Raw genomic sequence first — 20758 nt, forward strand, 5'->3', positions numbered from 1 at the left:
TGGGTGACCTGCCTCTGGGTCTGCCTCTGCCACTGCCTGTTTTGTCCATATTGGGGGGGGGGGGGGAGGGATGAAGTGAAAGGTATGCACTGACTTGACTAATACAATGTGCAGTTACACAGGTGCAGTGAAAGGTATGCAGTGACTGGTATTATAAAAAGATGTGCAGCTGTCACACGGGTGCAGTTAACAGGTATGCACGGACTGGTAAATAAAACAGTGTGCAGTCACACAGGTGCAGTGAACAGGTATGCTGTGACTGGTATTACAAATGTGCAGCTGTCACACACACAGGTGTAGTGAACAGTTATGCAGTGACTGGTATATAACACTGCGTGCTGACACGCAGGTGCACTGAGCAGGTATCCAGTGACTGGTATTACAAATTTGCAGCTGTCACACACACAGGTGCCGTGAACAGGTATGCAGTGGCTGGTATATAATATAACACTGCGTGCTGTCACATAGGTGCACTGAACCGGTATGCAGTGACTGGTATCAATACAATGCGCAGCTGTCACACACAACAGGTACCGTGAACAGGTATGCAGTGTCTGGTATTACAAATGTGCAGCTGTGACACATGTGCAGTGAAAAGGTAGGCACTGAATGTGCTGGGCCTGGCAGTGGCACAGTAGGAATTAGCAAGGGCCAGCTGTGACTGGCTGACAGGGCTGTATATGCAAGTGTCAGTGGGCCACACACACACAAAAAAGAACAGATCACAAGAACAACATTAGCTCTCAAAAGAGCTGTTGTGGGGTGCTTTTTAACAATAAGTATCAGCAAGGAGCAAGTTAACAAGCCTAACAAGAGCCTAACTAAGCTTTCCCTAATCTGTGCAGCAACCTCTCTCCCTTCTCTAATTTACTGCAGCCACACCGAGTGAGATAATGGCCGACGCAGCTGCTTTATATAAGGGGGTGGGGGGGAGGGCTCCAGGAGGGAGTGCAGCCTGATTGGTTACCATGTGTCTGCTGACTGTGATGTAGAGGGTAAAAGTTTAGCCTAATGATGTAGTATAGGGGGTGGGTCGAACTCACATATAGTTTGCGGTTCACCACAAACGCAAACCAGCGTTGTTCGCACGAATTGGTTTGCTGGCGAACCGTTCGGGCCATCTCTATGGGCAAGTACTGACTAAATCATTTATAAAAAAAAAATATTGTAAAAATTAAACAATTTTTTTTATTCAGTTATTTTCACTGCAGTTTCTCTATAGCCTGAAATTCAGGGAGCAAATTTAAAGAGGACTTAAAAGGTTGGAATTGTTACATTTATCATTTTATGTGTTTGTTAAATGTGTTACTGTCCAGTTGGGTAATATGAAGATGGGGGCTAGGGTAGGATTAGGAAGTTAGGGGTGTACTGAAAGTTAGGCCTAATGTATAAAAGAGATAACAGTTGCTGATAAAGGACTTCCGAGGTCAACTCTAAAAAAAAAGGTGAAATACCTGCATCACATTTGAAGGCACGGAGGACGCCGTCCGCGCCCTCAGTGCCATTTCCGCCTGGTCCCTGCCGCTCAATAGCCCCTTGGGCTGGCTCTTGACCGCGCGGCCCGGGCCAGGCTCTCCTGCCTCCACTAACATGGCCACATGAGCTGGCCGCGGCTGCGCAGACCGCATAGCCGCGAGTGCGGCTGCGCAGCTCTAGGGCCCACCCCCCGATCCACGCTACAGGCTGTCCCGGGGGGATATTGAGTGGCGGGGACTTGGCGGGAGGCACGGAGGGCGCAGACGGCATCCTCCATGCCTTCAAATGTGATGCAGGCTTTTAAATTTTTCTTTAGAGTTGGCCTCGGAAGTCCTTTAAGTATGTTCTAAGCGAGGTTTAAGGTTAGGCCTTGGAAAAGAATTAGTGTGAAGAGACAGAGACATGCTTTGTTCCAATCATAAAACACTAGGTCAGATCAATTATTATAATTAAATATCAGTGAAACAATATGCAAATTTCATAAATTGCGTGAACTTGATGTTTCTTTTGATTTACAATCTATTCCAGTCTATATTTGCACAAAACTTCAATTGGTTTTCTGCCTTATTCAGAAACTGATTTGCTTGTCCCTAATGAAGTGCATAAAACAAGCCATTATCAAGCGGTCAATTAAGACATTTCAAGACTATAGACTTTCAAAGTAGTTTGATCATCTTCATTCACAAAAAAGTCTACTGAAGAGGAGAAATATAAGAAAATCATAAGCAATTTACATAATAAGGCATAGAAGGTGTCAGTAAGCTGAACTTGTAGATTATTATAGATGGTTTTTTTTCATGGTGTAATGCAACATCTAAAGGCTGTTAGATTTGTCTCTGCACTAAATACTTGAACTTAGCTAGAAAATGTAACAGATTGACCCTGAAATATGTTTTCAATAGGCATGTACCGTTTAAATAATAGACAAGTGCATGCATAACATTATAAGTGGCAAAAAAAGCCTGAATATATTATTAAGTGTTGCAACAAGGTAAGATGACAACCATACCTGTTTTCCATACACTACTCTCTAGAATACACTACTCTCTAGACTCTTTAGTATTCCACACTGATAAGCGCACATATAATCACTAGAGTATTCCTCACTGACAAGCACACAGACACCCAGTAGTGCATTCCACAAAGATTAATGTGGATCAAGAGGCTAAAAACTCCATATAGTAGCTCCATACTGAAACAAAAGCTCTTTGTTCCTACTCCAGTGTGAAGGGGGAAGACATCGCAGAAGAAAGATGTTTTGAGTTGCTCTTTAATTAAAATACGTGCTGTATACTTTTTCATAATATGGCATATGGGAATAATTACATCCTGTCTAAAAATCTCTGATATTTTTGTTCTTTGATGTTAAAGTTATTACTGTAAAAATGAAGACTATTAGCAGGGAATGCAGAACACACTTCAAGTGACCATAATATATCCATAGTTTCAGTTATATAAATAGCAGACAGAATACTAGAGGCCATTAAGCTGCTGCTTTCTAGCTGCAAAGCAGGCTATGGTTTTAGCTGAGAACATTGTCAAATATGAGTCATCATTACCAGTAAGGCTCCTGCAGGGTTGTTACATGAGTCTGGCTGGCCCTCCAGCCAAACTCTAGCACCCCACCCTAAAGGTCGCAGTGCATTCGGCAAAAGGGGGAAGGACTAAGGTCTTGTGCAATGTGCAGAGTAGCAGCAGCATCATTTATTACCTTGGTCCTGCCCAGCAACATGTCAACACTACTCGTTTCACTGTAGCTGCTGTACAGACTCTTGCGGCTATTGATGCATGTCGTATGACATGAACAGATGGAAGCTGCAAGGAGATAGACTGCAGCTACTGTGAACAAAGTAGTAAGGACATGTGGCTCCACTGGAACAAGGCAATGTATGATGCTACCACCACATTTCTGCCCTACCCCTTGCACAGAACTGGGCCCCATTAGCCCTGGGACCCCAGAGATGGTGGAGGTTTCAGGGCTAGTGTTACGTCCCTGGACCCCTGTGGAGAAGAATTATATGGCTGCATATTTCCTGAGAGGCAGATAGTCTTGTAACTTCTTGCAGTCTAAGTTCCTGCAGAAGTTCTGTTGTCAGATTAAACCACAAATGTTCAGTAGACATCAAATAGAAAATATACCTGATTATTTTGATCTATAACACAGAAGTCTTCACTGACTGAAACTTTCAAGCACTTTGCAATTGCCATTAAAGCAAAGTTTATTATGAATTAGCAAAATATGCTAAGTTTATGACCCAAGCAATAAAAAAAACGATGCCAACTTGCATTTAGTGAATACACTAGTTTGTACTTGGCATATTCAATAAGTGCTAATGTAGCCATTTGTAATTTAATTATGAATTTGTAAGCAATCAGAGATTATAAATAAATTATGAGTTTTGCAAACCCATGAATTCTGGTGTAGGTTTGCAATCTATTACATTTTCCCTAGGTTGATATAAATTTTGTGCTTATTTGTCATCTAACATTCCCCGCTGCCATAGACACTCTTCTACAAATGTGTTCTGGAGAATGCAGTACTGTTTCCAACTTTTATAATTGTAAAAAATATATGAAGCAATATGCAATAAACAATTCAAAAAGGATAAGTGAACTTATACCATAATTATGCTAAATTAGTCTCGAACTGTCACTTGATCAATACTGTACTTATAATATATTACTGATTTCATTATTTCCTCTGGAAATACACGAGAATCTCTTAACGATGAATAAGTGTAAAATTCTCCAAACATGAAGAACTGGCTGGGACATGGAAGTTGTGCTAGAAAATAAAATTAATTTGTTGCAAACCATTACCTGGCAGCTGCTTTAATAACACAAATGTTAGCTAGTGGCTTTCATTTGCAAGCATGTCTTTTGCAGTCATTTCTGACTGACTTCTGTGTACACGTTCTTTTCCTTTATCAGTAGTATGTGTGCATATATATGTACTTCAGAAGCGCTGTAGCTGTAAACTGCTATCCTGAGAAGCACCCTATGTCTCTCTCTACAAGAACACCCCCCGCCCTTTCCCACTACCATACATTACGTCTCATGGTTGTGTGTGTTAACATGTTTGTATCTCTGTGGGTCATACAGTATATGCCATACTTTGTCAGAGTTTTTTAGCAGGTGTGGAAATACGCTGAAACTACAAACGCTTTTACAAACAAAAGTGGGGATAGTTTATTTTGTATCACTTAACAATGCAAAGTGAATGAACAAAAGAGAAACCTAAATCAAATCAATGTTCGTTGTGACCACCCTTTTCCTTCAAAACAACATCAATTATTTTAGGTACATGTGCACACAGTATTTCAAGCTCAGCATGAATGGTTGTTCCAGAGCTTCTGAAAACGTAACCACATTTCTTCTGCAGAAGAAGGCTGCCTCAAGTCCTTCTGTCTCTTTATGTAATCCCTTATACACTCTATGTTGAGTTCAGGGCTATGTACAGGCCACATAATCACTTCCAGGACTCCCTGTTCTCCTTTACACTGAAGTTAGTCTTAATAACATTGAAAGCTTGTGGTTGTTGCCCTGCTGCAGAATACATTTGGGGCCAATCAAATACCGCCCCTATGGTACCGCATGGTAGATAAGTATCTACTTGTATTTCTCAGCATTAGTAACACTATTAATTTTGACCACACCTCCGGCTTCATTTGTAGAAATGCAGCTCTAAATGGGCTAAGAACCACTACCATACTTTACTGTTGCCTGAAGACACTTAACTTTTTTAACACCCTCCAGTGAACAAACTGCCTTCTTCTACAGTCACAAATGTCAGACTTTGCTTATAAGTCCAAAGCACCCAGTGCCATTTTTCTTCACTGTGGTTCTTATGATCTTGCGCATCCTTGAGATGATTGGCCTTGTTTCCATGTTGTAGTAGTTATGGCTTTAGGTTAACAATACTTCTGTAAAGAGATCTTCTAACCAGACTTATTTAGACAGCAAATGGATATATCTAAGTCCCACAGGTTTCTGCCAGTTCTGAGCTAATGATTTTGCTGGACATCTTCTGATTTCACACTTACCTAACCATGTCTTTAATCTGCCACACTAAGTTTTCTTGTCCGACCTCAGCGACCTATAGTCATTATCACTGCCCATTTATTTGTGCTTATATCAAATGTTTGCCTGAGAGAGACTTTGCTGATGAACTACCTTGGTCCTTATTCAATTCACTTTTTCTCCTTAGTTTTCTACTAGATTGTATTTTCACATCTAATCAATAAAATTCCTTTTAAGCTACCTGTAAGCAAGAAAATACCTCATATAATTTTGATAGTACGTTTTCACTTCCTACTTGGTACTTTTTCAATTGCAAAGTGCTGAAAAGTTGTTTTAAAATTAAGATGAAAAAAAGAGAAAACTCAGGAGAAAACGTTAATTGCATATGGGCCCTTGTGCCTTTCCATGGTGTATTAAATAACATGACCTTACCCCTCACTTTTTATCCACCTACACAGCTGTTGGTGTTTTAGTTAATGACTGTGTTTCAACCTACATTTGAAAACTATGATCATTAGACACAGACACAGACACAGAACATTTATATTGTGCTTTTCTCCTGGCAGACTCAAAGCGGCAGAGCTGCAGCCACTAGGACGCACTCTATAGGCAGTAACGGTATTATCTGCCCAAGGTCTTTAGCATTAGTTTGGTGTAAATGTTTAGTCATACATTTGAATACAAACCTACACAATCCCTAACTTAGCACAAGTGTAGAAATGATGGTGTTTTGAAAAAGCAAAGGGATGAGACAGCAAATATAGCATTTTAACTCTGTTAGTTCACTTTGCATTTTGTATATTGATAAAATAAACAATTAGGCCTCGATTCACAAAGCGGTGATAACCCAGTTATCACGCCTAAAAGACTTTAGGCGTGATGACCTTTTCACCACTGAGTTATCACCGATTTTTCCTGCTCTTCGCGCGAAGTTACCGCGCGTAAGCGCGTGAGAGCGCGCGCAAAGTCCCATAGGGCTTAATGGGAGCTTCGCGCGAAGCGTCGGGTGTTGCGCGCGCACTTACGCGCGTACGCGCGTACGCGCGGCAACTTCGCGCGAGTTTCTTCTTATCATGCCTAAAGTGACTTTAGGCGTGATAAGGGCCTTTTCACCACGGTGCAAACACTTTGCACCGCTTGGTGAATCGAGCCCTTAGAGTGCATATTTTTGAAAGGATTCTTACATTAGTATTAGTGCATTCTTACATTAGCATTCTTACATAAGTGCATTTTGCACAGTATATGTATGTGTAGTGTGTGTAGTATACAGGTAGAGTAGGTGCACAGGCCAGGCCTAAAGACAATCCGGAGTGCTCCAACACCAAAATCACCAGTCCATGTATAAATTAGAAGCAGCGGTAAGGCACATCCAGTGTAAAACGTCCATTTATTCAATCACTTAAAAGATCCAAGTCGTAATTTACAGGCAAAACAAGGAAAGGGAGGGAGGACAGAGCATGTTCAGTTGACAGCTGTTTCGCACCAACCAACGTGGCGCTTCGTCGTGTGTTTGTGTGTGTGTGTGTATATATATATATATATATATATATATATAAATGTATATATATATACAGGTATATATATATATATATATATATATATATATATATATATATATATATTTGGTATCTGTGAACTATTATTTGTCTGTGTCTGTGTTATTTGTACTGTTGAAGATCATTTATGATCTGTGACTGTTGTCAGCACTACTCTTGCTTCATTCCCTGGTGTCCCTGGTGACACACTGGTATCCTCTGCTAGAGAATTGCTTTGACTGTAAATCTTCCTGTCTGTAAAACTAGAACCTTTAGACCTCAGTCTGAAACCTCTTCTGATTTGTATTGGAACTGCACCAGAACATCCTGTCTACTGTCTGTGAATGATCTTTAGTCTAAGGGAGTTCAAAATGCATGACAATTAGCTTACCCTCTTTTACCAGGCACTGTTGTTTTTTGTTTTGCTTATGTGAGGCTGCCAGTATTGACCTCATTTGCCCTCATTATCCATGTTCTAACCATGAAGACTCTGCTAGTCCTGTTGCTACCAGCAGCAGCCTTCTATTTTGAACTCTTCTTCCTCTGCATTTATGCCAGTATGCCAGTCTTGTCAACTTACCTCTGCATATCTTTTTAGATGTCCACTGCCTTGCTGGCATACATGGCAAATGTCATCTTTAATATGTTAGATGAAAGTTTCAAGAACCACTGTCAGGAAAAACTAAAATAGTAATAATACATAAATATAAGAAGTAAATGTATCCCAGAGCAAAATGCAATATAGATTGTGTTTTTTCCCCATTTTCCTATCACTTACAGTAGGAAAAAGTCTAACTAATCTGGCTGGCTGTGAACTATAAAAGTTAAAAATGACAAAAATATAAAAGGAAGAGGTGGCTTACCTCAAAATATGACAGTAGGTTAAAAATATTTTATTAAGCAATTCATGGCCCACTTCCTCAGGCCAATGGCAGTGCAAAAAAAACGCCAAACCAAGCTCCAAGCTTTTAACTATTAAGTTTTATCGATTGTTTTTCTTACCTTCGTGGTTGGTGTGATTTGCCTTCTTAAAACAGAAGGTAATAATTCAGCTTTAAGTTAACATCTGTGGTTACCCAAAATGCACCACTACTGAATATGAAAATTATCTCTTTATGCCCTTGTAGCCAGGTTTGCATCCAGAACCTCAGGTGTATAGCATGCCTATAGCTTTAAATTTTACAGAGCCGCATCAACCCCACAAGCAGACAGCCTGTTTTGGACTTTTGGTCCTCCCCAGTGCATGGCAGGGAATATATGGCTGTATGGTATAGGTCTTGGATCAGTACAACAGAGTAATCAAGCAGCTCGGGGTGACCCAAACCACTAGAAAGTATAGGGGACTAAAAGAGACCGAAAAGCTCTCCTACTAAAAAGCAATGCTTGGTCTGATTTGCCTTCTTAAAACAGAAGGTATTTGCGATAATTCAGCTTTAAGTTAACATCTGTGGTTACCCACAATGCACCGCTACTGAATATACAAATTATCTCTTTATGCCCTTGTAGCCAGGTTTGCAGTGGTTTGGGCCACTCTGAGATGCTTGATTACCGTATATACTCGAGTATAAGCCGAACCGAGTATAAGCCGACCCCCCAACTTTTACCATAAAAACCAGGAAAAATTATCAACCCGAGTATAAGCCAGGGGTAGAAAATGCAGCAGTTATAAATATGTATGAAGTGTCAGAAAAGTGTAATCAGATTAGGGAAAGCGTTTAAGCATTAGCAATATCAATGCACAAATAGGGGTGTTCATTACCAGCACAGCACCAATTAAACGCTAACAAGATGGATGAAGGAGAGCCCCTTTTGAAGCCCCTCCAGGGGTCCCAATGCAGTCACAGCTTCTGCATCCCTATTGCTACACCACTGGCAGTAAAGTGCCCCCACCATATGTCAAGTGTAGTAGCAACATCCTTGTCTACCCCACCAAGTGCCCACTCCATCAAATGCCAGTCAGCTCACCAGGGCAAATACTTCATTGTGCTGGTGCAATTTTCTTGAGCACAGCAGTGAGGTGACAAAGCACCCGAGTCCCTAAACCCCCCTTACCCCCCCGCAGAGCGGAACAAAGCCTTTTCCTGCTGTCTGTCCTCTCACCAGCATACACTTAGTGGTGTCTACCATCCTTGTCGTTAGAGCGGAACAGCAAAGTGTTTGCCTGCCGTGTCTCCCTCCCCCCCCCCCCCCCGCATATGCCAATTGTTGAATAGCAGCATTGGGAGCTTTCACTCACTTGTCATAGCGAGCAGCTAAGCATTTGCCTGCCGTGTGTCTCCCCCATGCCTTGTGTTTCCCCCATCAGTATATGTTGACACGCTGATTGATGCTCAGTATAGCGGGACTCCAGAGCGGAAGCTTTTACTCACTTGTTCTCGCCGCTACGATTCCCCTGCATGCCTGTCATGGTCTCACTCTGATGATGCCCTCTAGTGGCGCCTCGCCACTGCTTGGCATCATCAGAGCGAGACCATAACAGGCATGGAGGGGAATCCTGGTGGCGCCGGTGAGAACGAGTGAGGAAAATCTGCCACTCCCATCCCGCTATACTGAGCATCAATCAGCATGTCAGCATATACCGATGGGGGAAACACACGGCATGGGGGAAACACACGCTCTGATGGGTGAGTGGAAGCTTCCGATGCTGCTAATCAACACTCGGCATATTCCGGCGGGGGGAACAAATGCAGGAACATACTTTGCTGGGCATTTGGCAGAGGGTGCACTCAGGGGGGCACTTTTACATGTGGCAGAGGCACTTGGGCACTGCTATGGCTCGAATATAAGCCGAGACCCCCACTTTTGGGACCATTTTTTTGTCCCAAAAACTCGGCCTATATTCGAGTATATATGGTACCTTCCTTGTTTAGGGACCTTTAGTATCCAGCTGCACAGACTGTAGCCGGTACCGTGTGTTTTTCTGGTGAGCGACCACACCAGGATCGTCTGGAACACCCAAGTTGAGATGGGTTTAAAATCTCCACCTGCTCGCTATGGTTGGTTGCCCTTGTTGTAACCTCAATTTGTGAGTACTACTCCTCCAATATCCTTCTTTTAGTGACATACTGCATCACTTTGGCTCCTGCTGTCTCTGTGCTTTCTTTTTAAAGGGAACCTAAACTGAGAAGGATATGGATTTTTCCTTTTAAAACAATACCAGTTGTCTGACTCTCCTGCTGATCCTGTGTCTTTAATACTTTCAGCCACAGCCCTTGAACAAGCATGCAGATCAGGTGCTCTGACTGAAGTCAGACTGGATTAGCTGCATGCTAATTTCAGGTGTGCGATTCAGCCACTACTGCAGCCATAAGAGATCAGCAGGACTGCCAAGCAAATGGTATTGTTTAACCCCCCTGGCGGTATAAAAAAATCCGCCAGGAGGGAGCGCCGCAGTTTTTTTTTTTTTCCCCTATATCATGTAGCGAGCCCAGGGCTCGCTACATGATAGCCGCTGCCCAACGGCATCTCCCCGCCCTTTTCGATCGCCTTCAGCGATCTCCGATCAGGAAATCCCGTTCAAAGAACGGGATTTCCTGGAGGGCTTCCCCCGTCGCCATGGCGACGGGGCGGGATGACGTCACCGACGTCGGGACGTCATTGGGAGTCCCGAACCTCCCCTCAGCGCTGCCTGGCACTGATTGGCCAGGCAGCGCACGGGGTCTTGGGGGGGGCGTGCGGCGCGACGGATAGCGGCGATCGAGTGCGGGGCGGCGGCGATCGGTGTGCTGACGCAGCTAGCAAAGTGCTAGCTGCGTGCAGCAAAAAAAAAATTAAACAAATCGGCCCAGCAGGGTTGGAGAAAACCTCCTGCGCGGCTTACCCCAAACTACTGGGGTTACCGCCAAGGAGGTTAAAAGGAAACATCCATATCCCTCTCAGTTTAGGTTCCCTTTAAGGTGCTGTACCATCTTACACTATCCTGGCTGTAAACGAGTGCTTCCTCTTTTGGAAGATTATCAACATTTCCTTTATTCTTTACAAAAGCACTATCCAAATGTTTACAAGTCCAAACAATGACCAGCACCCACCAGACTGCTATTACAAGTTTTTTATTTTGTTACCATGCAAAATATCTGACAATTGTGTTGGGGTCACCAAATTTTACCCTGCCGAAGACATCTGCACCAAGACAAGTTCATACACAGTAGCGCTGTGTGAATAACCGGATTATAATAGCAGTTCGGTGTATTGGCCTTTGTTTGAACTTGGTCTGCTTTTGAGCCTGATGCAGTAGTTAAGAGCAACTGGAAGCCAACAGGAAAGTGTTTGTGCTCTCTAAAGCTTTACCATGCCCCCCCTCATTTTTTTGGGGGAACTCAACAACCTCAGCTTAATAACTTTTGTAAGGGCAGAACTCTCTGAAATTTCCTGGAGTGCTTTTTCCTTTGTCCTACCTTAAATGGCGACTTTTGGTGAACAGACTCCAGGTAGCATATCCCTTCTTTAGATTTCATCAGAATCAATGACTGGTTAAGGAATATACAGAATGTTTCATTAGGTTCTGTTCTCTGGACAGGAGAAGTTCTCTGCCTCTCACCCCAGCCTCCTTACTGTGCTCCCCCGCTACCTTGCGTGAATAGATGCATCCTCATAGCAATGGCTGACTCGTCACCACTGTTCTGGACCAAACTGCCTGGCTTTTATGTGCCTGGTATTCCTGTACTCAAAAGCTGAGCAGTTCAGTCCAGAACAATAGCAATACATCTATGCAGCTGAGGACTTAAGGAGGCGGGGTAACACAGTGAGGAGGCTGGGCAGAGAAGCAGATTGATTCACCTGCTTGGAAATGACTTTTATTGCAGATAACAAGAGCAGTATATAGTTGGACTGTTCTCAGAATAAAAATTAAACACTTTTAGAACTGAAAGGTGGAAAACTATTTATAAAATTAACATTTATACAATAGGTACTAGAGTTTTAATGTGGGGAGTTTAGTACCGATTTAAGTGTTTATTGTAAAGATGGGATGAATACCAAATTTCCTCAAACACAAATTAAAAAAAAAAATCTCAATTTTCTCGAATTCAGATCCAAGGAAATGTGGGATTCGTCCCATCTCTAGTTTATTGGAATAGCTTTAGCCTTAAAAATCATTCTTGTGTTTCCTCAAAGGAGGGAAAAGAAAACCCCAAAAATAAACAGGAAGACCCACATCTTAAACCGAGGGAGGCATGGAGGTATTGCAAAAAGACAAAATATGAAACAGGTCAGCAGTACCTTATTAAAAGCTCACACATACTGTAATAGTAAACTTTATTTACGTTAACCTGCCTGGCGTTCTATTAAGATCGCCAGGCTGGCGACCGGACGTTTTTTTTTTTATTAAAAGAAAACTATTTCATGCAGCCAACTGCCTTCCCTGACAGTCACAGTCAGGGTAGGCGTGACTGTCGTATATCACTCCCATCTCGTAACTGTTGTTCAGTATCTCCCCTGAAGACACTTCCTGGATTCCTGACAACACCTAGTCTGGTCTTCACATTGTGTTTGTCCATTGTCCTCCATAGAGTCATCAGGATTTCAGCATTGCTTCTGCTTCAAATCATCCTGTTTGTAGAAGTCAAACCTTTAGTTTTCACAATACATTTTCTATTAAACGGTACTGGAAATGCACCTGAACTTTTTGGTCTGCTGCTAATTACAATCATACTGTTAAGGCGAGTTTAGAACACCTTAAAACTGCCTGCATAAGAGGTGTCTCTAATGCTTTGTTACCTTGCTCCCTTCTGTGGTTGTTTAGAGAGAGACTATGTTTGTAATTATGTGCCTCCTGCCTTTTTTTTGCAGTCAGCTTTATCTTTGTTCTGTCTATGTAGAGTAGACCCTGCCAGCCCAACCTTTCCTGTTGAATGTCTGACTTATGAATAGGGATGATTACAGATATGCAATTTTTTGATGCAAATGTATGCAAATTTGTATGCAAATATATGCAGCTTGAAAATGGTCCAATCAATTTAAACCTGGGCTTAAATTGATTGGTCCATTTTCAAACTACGTACATTTGCATAAAAATTTGCATACTTTTGGAAAAAATTTCATCTCATTGATCATCCCTACTTATGAAACCCTGTTTATCTTGTGCTTGGGCTGGCCATGCCAACACTGTCACATGTCACATGCAGCTCACCTCTGCATAGTCCCCTCAGTAAATGCTGTGAGTCCACTAACCTGTTGGCAATTATGAAAAAAGCTCAAATGTTCCCTGTGTGGCTGTGTCCTGATCACTGATTAGGTTTCAATAATTTTTATTAGGGTTTTTTATATACAGCCACAGCCTATATAGGCATCATGTAGGTATTACAGTAAAGTTTTGAATGAACAATGATCATTGATAACATTAATGGCAGTTATCTATACCAACGATAAAGCTGGTCACAGTTATGATGGGACAATAAGTAGAACATTTTTAAGTATACATTCAAAAATAGCGATACATGAACATATTTTTGGACTTGACTATCATACCCTTGTAAGGGTATCTGTTGTTGTATGGAGCAAATCTTCCTGGGAATTGAGGGATTGAAACCACCCTGCTGAATTCCCAAGAGTCGCATCCATCTATATTTAAGCTTCTCAGTCAAGCGTTCCTTTGTATACCTGAGAATCAATAGCATATATGAGTCTGAGTGTCAGTCTAATACCCTAATAAACCTGATCACTGATTAGATCTTGTATGTCAGGCCAGGTCATTTTTTTGGTAACTAATAAATGGACATATTGTCAGATCCTATGTTATCTATAGGATCCAATCAGACATGTCTATTTTAAATGTATCGTTTGTGTGCATTGCGGTAGCAGAGCACAGAATCCCATCCTGTATGACATTCCAAACACCACACTGAACATGAACATGTCATAGATAGCATGGTATCTAGGGCATGTCTGTTACAAAATACATTAATTAGATGTGCTTTGATTGGGATTCACATTGAGATCCGGCATGAAGTCTAGCTGTAGTGTGAAGACAGCAGTAATGGAGGAAGCAGGGGGGAATGTTCAAGCAAGTACACATAGACTGCTATTAAAGTATATACATATTTAAACATTAGGCAGCCTGATTTTTCGTATATATTTTCAAGGTAGCAGAATCAGTTGTACATTAAACTGTATTATTAATCAAGGACAAATACGGTATGATTTAACATATTTATGTTACAAGTTCATTTATTCATTAAACTGAATAATTCATATATGGGTTTGTGTGAACAATGTTATAATGTTACAAATGTTTATATGCCATCCAATCTCAGACCTTTCATTGTTTAATTTAATTTAATTTTCTCATGTCATTGCCTTCAGGTCTGCAGATCATTATGCCTCAGTACTTACAGGAGAAGTTTGTTCAGGCTGCATTGAGTTATATCATGTGTAATGGGGAAGGCGAATACGTGTGCAGGAACACTCAGTGCTCCTGTTTGTGCTCTGAAACCTTCCCCCAATGTAACTGTCCCTTCACTGACATCCAGATCATCGAGAACACGCTGAGTAACCAGGGCAAAGCATGGGCACAGGCATACAGAGATTTTGAAAGTTCAGGTGAGGATTATAATTTGAGCATTTCCAAAATGTCCTTTTTGTACACTGAATATCAATGTATATACTTGTTAATGAGATATGTCTTGTGTCTAGTTTGTTTCCTGTTTTATGTTTAAAATGTAAAAGTTTTATGCATTCTGTTTTTATGTTTCCCTCTTGTGATATTTTGTTTTCTTTAACACCTGTAATTCAGTTCCTCTCACTTCATGTGACTTTCTATCACTTTTCAACTAATCTGAATGCTTTCACTCGTAATTTACCAATATCTTCGTTATACATGTCTTGTGTCATGATCATTCAAATGTTTGCACCCACACAGGGGCATAACTTGGGTAGCATGAGCCTCCCAACAAAATTTGGCAAGCTGGGCTCCAACATCACCCCTCCAACACTCCCTATCTTTGCATGCGATGTGCAGATGGACAGGTAGTTGCAGTAGAAAGTGTGCCATCTACTGTCAAGCCTCCAGGAGCCAGGGAAGTGCCCAGGAAGTTTGTTGGTTGCTAAGCTACTGTGTGGGGCAATGTGCTGATCTTGCTTCATTGCGAGACCTGGCATCTTAGTGATTGGCATGCTACTCCAGCCTGTCCCCACACTGTAGCTTAAAAACTGAAAGCTTCCTGAGCACTTCCCTTGCTTGTAAACAGGCCTGCAGTGCTGCAACCAATTGGAGGCAGTTGGAGGCGTGACTGTAGGCAGACGTCACATGGGTGGGTGGGACCAGTGTTGCAGGCCATGCTTACGGTACTTACTGTCGGATGGACTGGGTGAGCACACTATTGCTGTTGCAACCACCTGTCTACACACAGGGTTACTCCCATCAGCCCTTGGGACCCCCCCAACGGTGGGGGTTATGGGGGCTATTGTTGCGCCAGTGTACCCACAGCCTCATAGTAAGTATCATTAGAAAAAGGAAGGCATATATACAGTGTGTATATATATATATATATATATATATATATATGCAATTTGCCAGTATTAAAGAAGTAGCAGTAGTAAAGAAGTCCTATAGTGAGGCTACCGCTTTTAAGGAATGACAATTTTCTGTCTGTTGTCCAGATCTTTTGGCCTGTGCACATTCAACATGCATGTGCCAAGTGAAGTAAGATATTAGTAAACTAAAGTGATCTACATGCTTGTTCTGAGTCAAAATACTAGGGAAAGATGCTAAAAACCCAACCAGGCCAAAAGCATTGAAAAGAAGAAGAACCTATTATTACCGAATACCATTTTATTGTAATCTAAGATTTTGATGCACCAGTTGCTGTATAAGTGCGCTCTCTCCTCCTGAATGACCTTGATAATTCTTTCCATAGTCAGAGCATTGCATCTCTATAGTCACCCATTTTTTCTTCTTCTACTCCAAACTACTCTTTCCACTAATTATCTGTGTTCAAAACAAATTTAAATCCTTAGAGATTGTGTATGTGTAACTAACTTGTGGCTTGAGTTTTGTAAACAGGAAGACAGTAAATGGGCATGTGTGGGGGATTGGGGTAGGAAGGGAAGTACCATGAAGAAATGGAGAGATGTTTTCCCCACACTAGGTTTAGCTTCAGTAGGAAAATACTGTGAAATTATTAAACGATTTTGAACGAGGATTTTTATTAGCTGCTTCAAAAAATATTGCTTTCTTTCAGTAGCGTTGATAAATATATCTGTAGAGTTATACAAAAAGGAAAGGTATGGTAATTCTGGTTTCACAAAAACAAAAGTACACAGTGAACATCAAGACATAATTTAGCTGTGCAGACATCAAGAACCACTTGCTAAGCAATAGATGGAAATCTAGACAGGCATGTGCGCAGAGCATTAAACTTTTTTTTTTTTTCCCTGCTGAATATTGTCCTAGGAATCCAGTGGTGTTGAAACAATTAACAAAGAACAAGTCTAAAACAGTTGCCGACATCATAAGCACGTTATTAGAACATGTCACAGTTTTGTTGTGCTAATTAGTTAATCATTGTTATGCTAATATTTGGCGTTCTTTTAATTGTTAACAAATTACTGGTCAGTCTTAGTTTTTTAGCATATACTGTGAAAATTGTTTGCCCAAGCCTAATGCCTGGCACACACCATGCAATTTCCCATCAGATTGATGGGTTGAATCAATAATTTCTAAAGATCTGATTTCTGATCGTTTTTTCTGATCAATTGTCCAATCACCTCTGTACAAAACCAGAAAAATGATTGGCAATCATATCAGACTTGTCGAAAATTATCGATTCACCCCGTCAATCTGACGAGAAATTGCATGGTGTGTACCTAGTTGCATCCTATCGCTCCTATAATGTAGGCAGGTGTTGTGTATGATAATTAATACAGAATAGTGAGCTTGCAATAGGATCTTCTGCCAATAGTTTTGCAATAGTTTTTTATTTATTTCCTTAACAGTTATTGCTGTAGGCAACTGCCTGAGTTTCTTATTCCTAAAGTATCTTTGTAAAATTTATCTACGATGGAGTGTACATCAATGGAGCAATCAGTTATGACTCCCACAATGGTGCAAAATAGTTTTCAGACAGAATTAATAAATGGTGCACTTATTCTTACAGGCACACTAGGGGCAGAGAACTTGGCTGTGTTGGGTTACAGCTAGTGGATAAGCATTGGTTAGGTCAGGATTATGTGAGCCAAGAGCCATGAAAGGTGATCTGTCCCTTGACACACACTTTTAAAGTCTATGAGAAAGCCAAAGAAATGCAGTACATAAAAACATGCACGCAGACACATTGTCTTTTTTCATTCATTACTTGTAAGGTTGGAGCACAAGTTGGAGCAAAAGTCACCATTGGATAGCATCACTTGAGAACCAAATGCTGTCTGTTATTGCAGAACTTAGAGACAGGTATACAGAGTGGATTGGGCAGAATACACAGCAGCTTAATGTAATTTTCTTTATTGTCATAATCACATGATCATGCTTCACCTCTGCCTATGCAGCAAGTAGTGTGGGATCATAAATTAATCGTGATCTTATAGATTATGCGTTTCCCCCTAATTAATTTTCATCAATTGAATCATCAAGCAGAAACAGATAAACGATAATTATTATCAAGGAAAAACTGATTGTCCACAATTACAGCATCATCCTGATTTTCTGTGTTTTTATCCCTCCTGAGAAGATTTGATCTTTAATTGTGAATGATTTAAAATAGAAGAGAAAAAGAAAAAGTTTTATTTATACGAAACTGTTGTGTGAAATTCTCCTCCATTAGTGGAACTTTCTGGAAAATACCATATGCTGGCAATCAAGTGATTGTTTTCAAACTAAATAACATAAAAAAGCTTGAGAAAAGGATGGTAAATAGTCACATGAGACACCAACTATATAACTTATTTAGCATAGTTTTAATTTGTTTTTATTCTTTTATTAGTGGCCTTTTATAGCACATATGAACTAAAAAAAATGTATGAGATAATTAATTGTATGTGTAGTAGGTATGGTAAGTAGAACATTATTAACTTAGAACAGAGTCCCATATTATCCCTTCACTTTGATTGGCCCAATAGGCTGTCATTCACTTGACAGCTACAGGACACAAGGGCAGGAGAAAAGGAGAGGCCACTAAATACAAGGGAGCACTGAGGATTTTAACTCGCTCTGCTCTGCTTTGGCAGCACAACTTAGTGAATCAAGCCCTGTGGCCATTATTAATTTCACTTCAAGTTTTCTCCAATTAGATCATTTTACATCTTCTGATCAAAATAACTTTTAGTATTCTGCAACTGTGCTCTGCAAACGTACCAGAAAGTAGGTGAAAAAGTACAGTCCCAATTATTCTAAGTATTTTCTGTCTTGCTTTTGACTCAAAAGGCATTTTATTATTAAGGTTTGACAATATCAGCTACTGTAGGAGAAAACTTAGGATAAAAAGTTAATTGAATAAGGGCCTGTCAGTTCATGTGTCCTTTAATCTGATTTGTATGCATTAGGTTGTTTTTTATGAAGCCTACTTGTTATATTCATAAGTTAAGGTAGCTATGCTCATACTTCTTCTTGAATTGTAGAAAAACAGGTGCCTAGAGATGTGGCCAATTAACTTGCATGCAATCATTAACCTTCTGCACTCAAAGCAGGTGCTCTCAATAATCTGGAACATTGACAGCAATAAAAGTTTTCAAAAATGTTTTCAAAATGGGGCCTCTGATGCCTGGTACACAACATGCAATTTCCTGTCAGATAGACGGGTCAAATAAATCATTTCCAACAGGTCAGATCTGATTTCCAATAATTTCCAATAATTTTTCTGATATATTTTTAGATACTTTCTATACAAAGTCGATCAGATATCATATCGGACATGATGGTAATTATCTATTCGACCCATCTATCTGACAGGAAATTGCATGGTGTGTACCAGGTATTAGTCTCCAAAAACACCTGCAGTATTATATGTATTCAGCCACACCTTCATGGTTCCCATGTTAGAACTAGTTCCTACTCTACTTACGCCAGTCAGCACATAAGTAAACACTTCACACTCTAGTATGCGAGGCAATTGTGGATCTTAACTTTTAAACATAGTGAACACATTCATGCACATGAATCAGTCTCTGTCTCCAGGGAGGGAAACATTGTACTACTCTGTCTTGATACCAATACAGCCCAATTATTTATTGGTGTAAGTAGTACAATTTGTCACTGCCTAGAGTTACAGATTGCCCAGCAAGGTCACGGTGAACCAGAACTCCAAGGAGTGTGTAAAGGGCTACAAAGGACCAAAAAGCCCTCTTACTAAAATGTTATGCAAAACAAAAGTTTGCCTTTCTTAAAACAGAAGGTATTTGTGATTATTCAGGTAGGAGTAAGCATATGATATCTCCCACACTGCATCACTGCTAAATATGCAAATCATCCTTTGTAGTCACTGCCTAGAGAAATAGTCTACTTCATGTGCATGCAATTATTCCCTTTGATAGAAGGTCAAGACTTGACTTAGCTTTAAATTCTAGATGCTAGATTCTCAGTGCTAGAACATGAAGTGTTTGCTTGCATGCTGACTACGAAGTTAGAGTAGCGATGAGTTCTAAGGAAGGGGCTATGAAAGGGGGAACTAGCCCAGTACTAAAGATACAGCAGTCTTTTTGGACATGTATACATCATGTTATACCTTGTATTCTGCTGTGCAGCACCAGAGAAGATGTTGGCGCTATATAAATCAATAATAATAATCCTCCATTTTGACAACTCAGTTGTTTTTAGTGCTGACAGGGTTCAAAACTTTTGTGAGCATGTGTTTTGATTGGGGAGGGTTAATAATTGTTTGCATGCAAATTGATCACATCCTTTAGCACCTGTTTTTCCCTTAAAGAGACTCCGTAACAAAAATTGCATCCTGTTTTTTATCATCCTACAAGTTCCAAAAGCTATTCTAATGTGTTCTGGCTTACTGCAGCACTTTTTGCTATCACAGTCTCTGTAATAAATCAATGTATCTTTCCCCTGTCAGACTTGTCAGCCTGTGTCTGGAAGGCTGCCAAGTTCTTCAGTGTTGTGGTTCTGCTATGAACTCCCCCTTTCAGGCCCCTCTCTGCACACTGCCTGTGTGTTATTTAGATTAGGGCAGCTTCTCTCTTCTCTCTTATCTTTTACAAGCTGGATAAATCATCCTCTGAGCTGGCTGAGCTTTCACATACTGAAGAATTACAGACAAGGGCAAAGCTGTTTGCAGGAAGAAACGAGCAGCCTGAAACTTCAGTGCATGAGAACTGCAGGGGGAAAGAAACACACAAATGATCTCTTGAGATTCAAAAGTAAAGCTGTATACAGCCTGCTTGTGTATGGATGTATTTTCTATGTGTGGACATACTGTACATCAACCTACTTCCTGTTTTGGTGGCCATTTTGTTTGTTTATAAACAAACTTTTTAAAACTGTTTTTAACCACTTTTAATGCGGCGGGGAGCGGCGAAATTGTGACAGAGGGTAATAGGAGATGTCCCCTAACGCACTGGTATGTTTACTTTTGTGCGATTTTAACAATACAGATTCTCTTTAAAGTGTTACTGTCGGGTATAACATCAAAAATCAATTCTTTATTTTTATCTGGTAAAGAAGTAATAAGAATGCTAACCAGGCAATCCAAAAGTTAAAAATCACTATTACTTTTCTTGTTGATAAATGATCATTCCCCGGTTTACCTGACTCTTATTTGGTACATTGCCGCACAAAGGAAGTTGCAGGGCAT

The 20758-nt window shown here is 40.7% G+C and overlaps 1 protein-coding gene across 2 annotated transcripts in view; it reads left to right on the top strand.

Annotated features, from left to right (window-relative positions):
- BRINP1 (BMP/retinoic acid inducible neural specific 1) overlaps positions 1-20758 on the top strand; it is a 431121-nt gene that overhangs the window by 280349 nt on the left and 130014 nt on the right. The window contains exon 6 of one of the 2 annotated variants that reach the window (XM_068248100.1): positions 14331-14567. The exons of the other annotated variant lie outside the window; for it this stretch is intronic. Within the exon in view, the coding sequence (XP_068104201.1) occupies positions 14331-14567 (237 nt within the window). The remainder of the gene's footprint in view (positions 1-14330; positions 14568-20758) is intronic. 2 annotated transcript variants of the gene reach the window in all.

The sequence above is a fragment of the Hyperolius riggenbachi genome, chromosome 8, assembly GCF_040937935.1.
Source record: "Hyperolius riggenbachi isolate aHypRig1 chromosome 8, aHypRig1.pri, whole genome shotgun sequence".
Taxonomy (NCBI): Eukaryota; Metazoa; Chordata; class Amphibia; order Anura; family Hyperoliidae; genus Hyperolius; species Hyperolius riggenbachi.